The sequence below is a fragment of the Octopus bimaculoides genome, chromosome 1 (assembly GCF_001194135.2).
Source record: "Octopus bimaculoides isolate UCB-OBI-ISO-001 chromosome 1, ASM119413v2, whole genome shotgun sequence".
Taxonomy (NCBI): Eukaryota; Metazoa; Mollusca; class Cephalopoda; order Octopoda; family Octopodidae; genus Octopus; species Octopus bimaculoides.
The window spans coordinates 113,391,078-113,403,014 of NC_068981.1; the positions used below are offsets into that span (position 1 = coordinate 113,391,078).

General features: G+C 34.8%; 1 protein-coding gene across 2 annotated transcripts in view; it reads right to left on the bottom strand.

Moving 5' to 3' along the window:
• Positions 1-2,883: 2,883 nt before the first annotated feature.
• LOC106879964 (interstitial collagenase) overlaps positions 2,884-11,937 on the bottom strand; it is a 135,238-nt gene continuing 126,184 nt past the window's right edge. For both annotated transcript variants that reach the window (XM_014929724.2, XM_014929723.2), the window contains one exon: positions 2,884-4,418. In XM_014929724.2, coding sequence (XP_014785210.1) covers positions 4,023-4,418 — 396 coding nt within the window. In that variant the 3' untranslated portion in view covers positions 2,884-4,022. The remainder of the gene's footprint in view (positions 4,419-11,937) is intronic.

Below are 11,937 nucleotides of genomic sequence, written 5' to 3' on the forward strand. Positions count from 1 at the left end.
ATATATATATATATATATATATATATATATACACGCACACACACAAACATAAACACACATCTATACATACACACATACACATGCCCATATATACATACTCGTGTAATATGTGTGTGTGTGTGTGTGTGAGCACATGTGTGTGTATACATGCATACTCTCTCTTGTAGATAGAAACAATCACCCATATATGCCTACACAGGCATATATATGTGTTTGCATGCATATAGGCAAGAATAGACACATATACATATCCATGCACAAAACAACATACATTTATAGGCATGTACACACACATATATATACAAATTTCAAGTGTTACAATACCATTCCTCAGTATAAACATGAATTCTAAATAGGCAGTCCGTGGCAGAAAAAAATTGCATCCTCTTCCCCATCATCATTCAGAAAAGTAGTTTGTATCACCAGCCAGGAAATTGAATAATTAATATTCCTATAAATCAGTTGCTATATTAGTGCAGCTAAAGAAGTGTTCTGTTCCTTTTACCTATATTTAAAGGAACTAACATGAGTTCTTTATGTCAACTTAAATTCATCCACCATAGCACCAGTATAGTGGTACACATTATCCAGTTTTCAGATTAAACATTTTTGTACCACGTTTTCAAAGGCAGTTGTTTTTCAAGGCACAGCAGTCTTTATATTTGTAGTAACAGGTAGTTATTGTGGGTTGCATGATATAAGCTTGTGTTGTTGTTGGGGAAATCAGCCCTGGCATTGTTTACATTGTTATCCCAGACAGTATTACTATACAGGTAGGTTAAGGTTGAGTTGCTAATACTATAATTATTGTTTGGATTATCAATATAATTATCAAATTTTCTATTATTTATTTTAGTTAGGTAGAATGCCTACTTCAGAAATTTTGAGTGTGATAGCTTAACAGTGAATCTGTCAAAAATATTATAATGCTATAGGGAGGAAAGTGCTTATCTAAGACATGGAAGAAAATAGTGATTATACCTGAAGATTTTCTGTTTACATAATCTGTTACTGTGATTACTGCTGTCTCTACTATGGTGGACTATATCATCTGGAGCATCATTAATAGAGTCATCTCCCCAGTGTAAGTTATGTTGACCTTTAGGTCGACCATGCTTAAGTTTAATATCTCCCCTATGATTCGTTGGTTTTCCAAAAGAAACAGTAAAAAAAATATTTCTTGGTTTGGGTATGTCTTGAAGATCACATTTGGTAAATATTTTATTCTTAGTTTATGTAGTGTTGTAAGCCTTGCTGTTGATACTATAACTGCTATTATCTATGCCTATGTTACCAGTATAGTTGCAGCTATCTAACCTGTTATCCATAGCAAGTTCAATATTGTTTACCTTTTTTTTATAGAGTGGTTACACAATTGCCCAGACTATTAAGGATGAATACAATCTTCTCAGCTTAGCCAGCCTCTCACACACTGTGAGATTTTCTTGTTCATCAATAACTTGGAAATTCTATGTGAGATAGTCATAATAATAGATTTAACCACAACTCAAAGATGGTTTGAGCTCTGATTAACGGATTTTCAATTTTCATTTGGTTTGTAGTAGCCTGTCTAAAGAGACGTCAAGGAAGTTTGCTAATGTTTGCTAATATGTAGCTGCTACTTTTTAAAGAATTAAATATCTTTCTAATTCTACTTTGCTATTTATGGATGGAGAACAGAGTGTTGTCCCTATATAGTGCCCCTAATTCCGAAAAGCTGCATTTAAGCTGATATAGCAGATATATGTATACCAACTAGATGGTTGACTAAGGCAGAGTCACTTGATCCCACTGTAAGTATTGAAGTTACTGTGCTTATCACTATTGGAGCGGCACAATAACTTCAATATTACAATGGAATTAATGTTCTTCTGCTCTTGTCAAGGAAGAGTTAGTATTATAATAGGATTAACATTCTTCTGATCTAGACAAGTAGGAGTTATTTATTGTGAAGAGAAGGGCCTTATTGAGGAGAATGGTTGTAATAGAATATTAGTAAGAAATATCCAATTGCAAAAATTTAGCAAGCATCTTATCTCCAAATTTCCAACACCATATTATAACTTTTGTCATGTCAGATCATAAGCTAAGTGTAAGTTTAAATTTAAGTATAAGGGTTATTCTATCTATTTTTTTACTAATTCTCTCTTCATCTGATTTAGATGAGCAGTTAAGTCTGACTGTAGACTAGTATTCACATCTAGGTTTATTGCCCTTAATATTAATGTGTTGTGGGCATCCACAAGAAAATTGAAGTAAAGCATCCAGAATTTTTGTCAGCTAACAAAACTGGAAATCTATATAACTTGAGTATTGACTTTTATAGTAACTAGATCTGTTAAGAGCTCTGTAATAACTATAAGAGCACATCTTCCTCCACGCTCAAAGAATTTGGCCTTCTCATCTAGACTAAGCTTAGTAACAATATCAAGACATATGGAATTGATATGTTTGAGTGTGGAGGAAGATGTGTTATAGTTACTATAAAAGTCAATACTCAAGTTATATAGATTTCCAATTTTGTTAGCTGACAAAAATTCTGGATGCTTTACTTCAATTTTCTTGTGGATGTCCTGAAATATAAATTAGGAATGAGAACTGACTTCTATTTGATATATAATATATTGGAGAAGATGACAAAATTAATGAAGAAATAATATTACAGCTTTGAGATGAGATTTACATCTGGTAACTTCATAACTGGCTGGCACTGTCTGGAGACTGGTATTACTGCTGGCTGCTCAATATCTGTTATGTGGTTTACTCTGGTCATGGACATGATTTTGAAAGTGACAGAATTTTCAGAACAAATGGCCCATATGCATGATCATGCAGAATCCCCTGTCAAGGCTAGATGAGCAGATAAAGTGGTCAAAAATGTGGTTCAGAGCAAAGTCACACAATCTGACATTTATTAGGGGAGTGCAGAAAGAAGTGAAATTTAAAATAACAGAAAAGAGAGAACATCAACAAACAAGACTGGGGTGTGCATATGGTGGAACATTGTCAAACAGAAGTCACAGGATGCAGACTATGAAGCAAATCGATGATGAAATAAAAGTAATTGATGGTTCAAAGTTACCAAGAAAGTGTCTAAAATTTGGCTTACATCCACACTTTTTGTGGCCACTATTAGTATACGAGGTGGCACCATCACAGGTTCAAGTCATTGAGCAAAAGTGCCATATGTTTATTAGGAAATGGTTAGATATACCATGGATAATGAATAGCTTAGCTCTTTATTATAAAAGGAGCTCACTGCAATTACCACTGATACCAATTATCAAAACTTTTAAAGCAGGGAAGATATGAACAGTGATGATGCTAAAAGAGTCGAAGGATATAGAAATCAGGAATAATTAACTAGACGTAAAAAAACAGCCAGGAAAGTAGAAGTAGAAACTGATGACATCCTGTCTTCACTTAAACACTGAAATATGATGGGTACCATGCAAATTGATCAAAAGAGACTTGGATTTGGCTCAGATCGGTTCAGATCACAAATATGAAGTAGAGCAATTGCAGACTTGTTAGTAACACTGTCAAGGCAAGGGAAGCAGAGAGAAAATGGCTCCATTTGATTTAATGTTTTCAGAAAGGAGGGCTGATAAGATGGGAGGAGCATATAACTAAGAGAAAAGTAAGCTGGAACGAAATATAGAAGTGGAGTACATCTCAACTAAGTTTTTTTCATTCATTCTTCTTATAATGACTTAACATTGCCAAAACCTTATATAAATGAAATACTGTCTGTCAGTTTTTTACTCACTTGAACAGTGTATATTTTATAGCCAACTCTTATTCTGCTAGACTTTATCCTAATTAGGAAAATGGAGTTTAAGAATGTGACCAACCCAAACTATAATTCTGTGTATATCTATTCGATGCTTATTCTTGCATCTTATCACCCAGTCAATCAATCAATCAATTAATCAATCAATGTATGTACGTATGTGCATGCGTGTATGTATATGTATATATATGTCAGTAGGTATGTTTGTGTGTTGTATGTGTATATAAAGTTAAACTCCATAATATGTGTTCTTTTTGTTTTTTCTAAAGTGTCTTCTATGGGTTTTGTGATTTTTCTTATAATGTTTATGGTTTTTTTTAAAGACATGATGTTTGTGATGTGGTTTATGGTGAGCCTTGTGATGTGATTTATGATGAACTTTGTGATGTGGTTTATGGTGAACTTTGTGATGTGATTTATGATGGGGTATGTGATGATGTTTATGATGATGCTCATGTTGGGAATTGTGATCAGGCTTATTTCCAGGCTGGTGGTATGGTGTGTTGAAAGTTGTATATGTATGGCTTTCATTTTTGCCTTTGTCATGGTCATCAAAACTGTTGTCATGATAAAACCAGCATTCCTTCACTGAACCATCAAACCGAAGAAACTGCATTTCGGTGTTCTGGAAAAATAAAACAAAACAACAAAAAAAGAATGATTATGAAAAAATGTTATATATAACCGCAAAGAGGATAATTATGATGATGCCAATGATAATGTTTCTATTAATCACAGTAGGCTTAAGTTATGGAAATGAACAAAAGTATGTTTTTAAACAAATAAAGTATTATTGATAATTTTTTTTTCTTTCAATTTACCAAGTTATCCTACATCAAGTAGTTCCCAGCAGGGTAATAACACAACTAATTATCCAACTCAAGAGGCAACCTATGCTTCACAAAGCTTATCACTTCTTTAGGATCTCTTCTTTAAAATGGGCTCGTTTACCTGTAGCAATTTGATCAAAATTTAATTGCACATAGCACCAAACATAGGATGTGTTTTAAATGAAGTTATTTTGTAAAATAATACTGATTTCTTTATAAAAAGGTTCACTCTGTATCAACAGTGGATTTTTTCTTCGGTATCTTTTTCATTTCTGTATGGAGTAATCCACAATATAAAAGCTTCATGCATTCTACATTGGCCATTGGTACCGATTTGTTGTTTAGTCAGAAGCTTTAATGCAGAATCTGGATCTTTTCAGTTTGACTGCCAAAGTTTGAAAGTTCAAATTTATTGAAAATTTTAAAATTTACTCCATTAATGTAGTTTTCCAAGCTGAATCTCAGGAGATATTTCACTTTTTATTGAAAAATCTTATAAAAAGGTTAGAGGTTTAAAGTTTTATAATTTTCACCCACTTAGAAAACAGGATTTGGAAGCTCTCATTTTGTGTGTAAACAAATCAAATTCTACTTTATAACCCCTCATAACTTTTTTATTTTTTGGAATTTTCAGAGAATTTTTGAAAATTTTTATTCTACACAATTTATGTGATTATCCAAAAATAAAATAAAAAAATGTTTTGGTGTGTGATTTAAGGCCTATTTGACTTATTTTTAGCACATCAATGAGTGGAAATCATTTGTCAACATATGCTTTCTCACAGACAAAAGAGTTCTTATGCTTGGCTTTGCTACTATGGAGACAGGCATGAATGTGTCTATGGCTTATGATTGGCTGAAATAACTCAAAATTTTGCAAACATTAAAAGCTAATAACTCTTAATTTATTGATTTATTGCGAAAATGAAAGCAGTGATTAGCATATAAAACTATATCATTGCACCGAATATGAAATCAATTCAAGCAAGAATTGAAGAGATTGAATATTGGCAACCAAAGAGAAAAGATCCCAGAACCCTTCTGAATCACTATTGCAATTTTTTATACTGTGATATTATGCACGTGCAATATTGATATTCTATTCACTCATTAGCCCTGACAGTTCATAACATCTACAATCAGCATTTTAGCATTTAAAATACTGAAATGTATATATATTGTGCTTTGGTTAGCAGGCCACAAATCTGGGCCATTGGTCAATTTCCATGATGATGGTTGCATCAGTTTTGTTGTCTGAAATGATTGCCATTTATTTTTTTACAAAATATGTCATTATATAGGAAAATACTCAAATATACATGCACATACACATATAGATACACAAAGATGGAGAACAAGACAGGCCCAAACAATGTTATGTGATGAATATCTCAATATTAGAAACAACTTTACCTTGATTCCACTTGTATTAGTAGTAACTGACCAGAAAAATAAGCAACAAAGTGAGATTTTAGATTGTAAAGTCTGTTGCAATTTACATTTTAATGATAAAATAATGGTATTGGCAATGTGTTTTTAAAACACAGTCACAAGGCCATTCATTCACAGCTTGGGGTGAGATTTGATGGCAAGCCAGTAGAATTGCTAGTGACCCAGACAACATGCTTTGCAGTATTTTGTCCATCCTTACAGTCTGAGTTCAAATTCTGCAAAGGTTGATTTTGCTTTTCATTTTTAGGGTTGATAAAATAAATTCCAGTTGAGCACTGGGAACAATATAATCAACTAACTACCTCCCACCAAATTTTAGGCCCTGTGCCTATAGTAGAAAGGATTATTTTATTGACTCAGAAAGAATTAAAGACATGAGATATTGCAATGGATTTTTTGAAATTTTGTAAATTCTGTTTCCCAAACAAAAACAACAACAACAATAATAATGATGATGATGATGATGGTCTCTTCTGTTGAACATGAAATATGCACAAATGATTTCTGTATAGTAATCAAATGCATGTGCTGTACATTAGCTCACTTCCACTTTCAAATAGATCTTGTCTGTACAGAGCAATGTGAAATGAAGTGGTTTGGTCAAGAATACAATGCATGGCTCAGTGCAGGAATTGAACCCACAATCTGTGATTGTTAGAGCAACACCCAAACCACTAGGCCACACATCTTCACAACAACAATAACAACAACAACAACAAAAACAACAATAATGTGGTGGCTCAGCAAGGGTGACCTAAAAAAGAAAACTGAAAGCCTAATCATCGCTGCCCAGAATCAGGCATTGAATACCAACTCAGTGAAAAGGGATGTATAGCACACAAGTGCAATGAACCTTTGCAGAATGTGTGGGAAGAGGTTTGAAAGTGTGACTTACATTGTTAGTGCTTGTGAAAGTCATGTGCAGAAAGAGTACAAGCACAGACATGACAAGGTAGCCCAAAACCTTCACTGGCTACTATGTTGGAGGTATGGTTATGAGGTAACAGGTGCTTAGTACCAACATACACCAGAAAAGGCAGTGAGCTGGCAGAAACGTTAGCACGCCGGGCAAAATGCTTAGCAGTATTTCGTCTGCTGTTACGTTCTGAGTTCAAATTCTGCCAAGGTCGACTTTGCCTTTCATTCTTTCAGGGTCAATAAATTAAGTACCAGTTATGCACTGCAGTCAATGTAATCGACTTAATCCTTTTGTCTGTCCTTGTTTGTCCCCTCTATGTTTAGCCCCTTGTGAGCAATAAAAAAATAAGAAAAGGTAATGGATGTAAAGGGGAAGGCATAAATCGTCTGGGACTTCCAGACAGACAAGGTGTTAAAGCACTGAAGGCTGGACATAGTAACCTTTAGGAGGGACAAACAAACATGTTTAATAATCAACATGGCAATACCAGGAGATCAATATATCATCATGAAAGAAAGAGAAAAGATTGATAAATATGGAGCCCTGAGAATTGAGATCGCCAAGATGTAGTGGTTATGAGTGTCAAACATGAAGGTTGTCCCTATTGTCATCAGAGCAGTGGGTTCAATACCACCCAACCTGAAGAAACATCTGGAAACTTTAGAAATACCCTACAATCTAGGTGCATTGCAAAAATCGGCATTACTTGGAATTGCATGCATATTATGTAAAGTAGTCTGTCTGAGATCCTTGTTGTGACTTGACAAACAGTAAAAAACCCCAGTAGATACAATATCTTCAATCAACAACATCACAATATTGGATACTGAGTGACATCTTAAATAATAATAATAACAATAATAATCATTAGAATTTTTGAACCAGCTGGGTATATTCCAGATTACTAAAAATGGGCTCATGAATCAAATAAGAATAATTTGGAATAGAGGCTTTCTTAATGAAGCTCAGATTCAGACAATCAGGAAAAATCTTCTGTAGTGGTAATAACTTTGAGGAGGATAATATTGGTGAAGATCAGTGAATGCATAGGCAAGGTGGAGTTGTAGTAGAGGAGAGGCCAGCCGATCAATATAATGTGGAGAACCTTGTATTACAAGAGGATATGACTGAAGAACAGAGAAACCTCATGATAAGACTCAAGGACCTAATGGTTACAAGAACAGGGACCAATCTAGTGAATTTGAGAAGCTTCGACAGTAATGATGTGAAACACATGACCCAAAAAGTTGGTGAGGTTCTAAAAAACATTCTAACAAAAAATCTAATGGAAACAAGGGACTTGATTAGATCCACTTCAATTTTAGTAGATGAACTGGTTGGAAAGAAAGAGAGGGAAGCAGACAGAAGGAGCCATAGTGGAAGCAGAGAATTGAAGGCGATATTAAAACTTTGTATAAAGATCTAAGTTGCATAGAAAAATGGTCCAAAGGGCAGTGGGAAAATGCCAAAAAAAAAGGTGCAAGGGCATATCTTGAAATAGAAAAGAAAGGGTTCAAAACATGTGCAGGCGAAAACATTAAAGGTGCTACACTGATTGCATATTGCACTTCCAGCAAAACAGGTTATTCTCAAATAACCAGAGGCAGTTTTTTTTTAAGAGCTTAGGAGGAGATACAGAAGATAATACACCTGAAGCAGAGTAAACCCACCAATTTTGGAATAACATTAGGGGGCAAGAAGTTTCCCCACAACCACAGTGCTGAGTGGATTTATTCCATGAGATCCGAACTCCATCACCCAGAAGTGCCATGTTCACATAACAACAGAAGATGTAATTGCACAGGTATTAAAACTGCCAAACTTGAAAGCAGAAAGACCAGACAGAATTCAAGGTTACTAGCTCAAGTGGTTTAGGTCAATACGCAAGTGAATTGTGTTGCAATTAGACAATTGCCTACAGAATGGTACAGTTCCAGAATGGATTGTAGAGGCATAGACAACATTGTTGATGAAAGATCGGTCAAAGAGCAATGAGGTTGGCAATTACCAACCCATTGCTTGTCTTAACCTCTTATGGAAAGTGTTAACAGGCATCCTCACAGGTAAAATATATATGTTCCTTGCAGAAAACAATTTACTTCCAGTATAACAAAAGGGATGCTGAAAAGGATCCAAGGGCACCGAGGATCACCTTGTGATAGACGAGGTTGTAATCAAGAACTGCAAACAGTACCAAATAACTTGTGCATGGCCTGGATAGACTTTAAAAAAGCTTATGACATCGCATTTGTGGATTCTAGAAACATTCAACATGTGTGGAATAGCTGGGAACGCATGTGCACTGACTTAGAACAGATTACCTAGTTGGAAAACATGTATTTTCTGTAACAACCAGCTCTTAACCAAGGTAACAGTCAAAAGAAATATTTTCCAGGGAGATTTTTGTTCATCTTTGTTATTTGTTATAGCCTTGATCCCATTTTCTGTAGTCTTGTGCAAAGTCAACATGCACTGTGAGCTGAGAAAGAGTTAATCTTGTCTCAACCACCTTTTCTTAATGGGTGATTTAAAATGTACACAGGCTGTACAAGAAGAGCTGTAAAAGTGGACATGGGCTGATTAGCATACAGGAGTGCATCAACAGTGAAAGAAGAAACATGACAGAATATTTAGTGAATAGCAAACAAGACCTTCTACAGCCAATGCAGAAGGATTTACCAAAAATGGACTTGAGAATGCTAATGAATTCCAATCACGAATAGCCAATGAAAGAGAAGAAACTCTACTCCATATGAAATTACCTGGTAAGTTCCACCGTAAAACTAACAACCTAAAAGAGCAGGAAGCATAATGGAGGTGGTTCAACAAGAGTGATCTAAAAAAGAAGACTGAAAGCTTAATCATTGCTGCCCAGAATCAGGCATTGAATACCAACTCAGTGAAAAGGGATATATATCACACAAATGCAAATGAACCTCTGCAGAATGTGTGGGAAGAGGGTCGAAAACATGACTTACATTGTTAGTGCTTGTGAAAGTCTTGTACAGAAAGTGTACAAGGGCAGACATAACAAGATAGCCCAAAACCTTCACTGGCTACTATGCTAGAGTTATGAATATGAGGTAATGGATGCTTGGTACCAACATACACCTGAAAACATAATGGACATAAAGAGGAAGGCAAAAATCCTCTTGGACTTTGACTTCCAGACAGAAAAGGTGTTAGAGAACTGAAGGCTAGATATAGTAACCTTTAGGAAGGACAAACAAGCATGCCTAGTAATTGACATAGCAGTTCCAAGAGATTATTATGAAAGAAAAAGAAAAGATTGATAAATATGGAGATCTGAGAATTGAGATTGCCAAGATGTGGTAGCTACAGGAGTCAAACATAAAGATTGTCCCTGTTGTCATTAGAGCATTGGATTCAATACCACCCAACCTGAAGAAACATCTAGAAACTTTAGAAAATCCTACAATCTAGGTGTATTGCAAAAATCGGTATTACTCGGAACTGCACACACATTGCATAAAGTGCTGTTTGTCTGAGATCCTTGATGTGACTTGGCAGACAGTACAAACCCCCAGTAAACACAATAGCTTCAATCAATATCAAAATACTGAATACTGTGAAATGTCTTGATAATAATAATAATTGTTTCTAATTTAGGCACAAGACCAGCAATGGAGTTATTTAATACCATTGACTTCAGTACTTAACTGGTGCCTCATTTTATCAACCCTGAAATGATAAAAAACAAAACTGAGCTTGGTGGATTTTGAGCTCGCAAATACTGCTCTAACAATTCTGCTAGCATTTTCTAAAATAGTTTACATATTCTGGGAGAAGAAACACTTGATTGGATAAAGCCTACTATTTACCTGTTTCTTATTTTATTGACCTCAAGATTGACTAACAAGATTCGAACTCAGAACTGACTGTCTCAAGACTGAGTTTCTATACCTCCCATTAAATTATAATAGTTTTTAATTTAAAGTCACTAGGTCAGCAATTCTGAGGGAATGGGGTTAGTTGTTTTATCAACTCCAGTACTTGATTGGTACAAACCCCTGGTAGACACAATATCTGGGTCATTAAAATAACCCCAAAAGATAAAAGGCATAGCTGACCTCAATGGGATTTGAACTTACAAATGGAAGTATCATAACTAAATAGCACAAGGTATTTTGTCCAAGGCTCTAATGATTTTTGCCTATCCAATGACATAGAACACATGCAAAATGAAATTTAAAAAAAATCTTACACTAAAACTAACACTATTTACAAACAGATTAACCATACTCAACAAGAGCCTAACTAACTGGAATCTAACAGGTAGCTTTCTAAATAACTGAATTTCCATATCTGGATTTCCAGTTATGTCATTACATGACCCCTGTTTTTAAAATGGCATGAGCATTTACATTTTTCTATGCACTATAAATATGTGATGTTGCAACAAATTAAAGCAATAAAATACTTTTCCGGGCGATGTATGTAAAAATTTTCCATGTGAGAATCCATTACAGCTTTGCTAAAATTGTTCTGATACCCTAGTTGACAACTTTTATTCATTTCCAAATGAGGTAATAATCCTCCAGTCTATTGAGCAAGAAACAACCAGCCATGCTCCACCATTAAGTAGAGCAGTGTGAAACAATCCACACCATGTGGTAATGTATCAAAGAAGTGCAGGCTTTTTATACCTGATAGATCTCATAACCTGTTTAGATCTTAGAACTATACTGACCTACTGAACTCTAGATATGAAATTTCTATTTTATTTTCACAGGCATTGCTGTGTGGTAAGAAGTTTGCTTTCCAATCACATAGTTCTGGGTTCAGTCACAATTTGTGGCACCTTTTACTATAGCCTCAGATCGACCAAAGCCTTGTGTGTGGACTTGGTAGATGGAAAGGGAAAGAAATTCATCATATATATATATATATATATATATATATATATATATATATATATATAT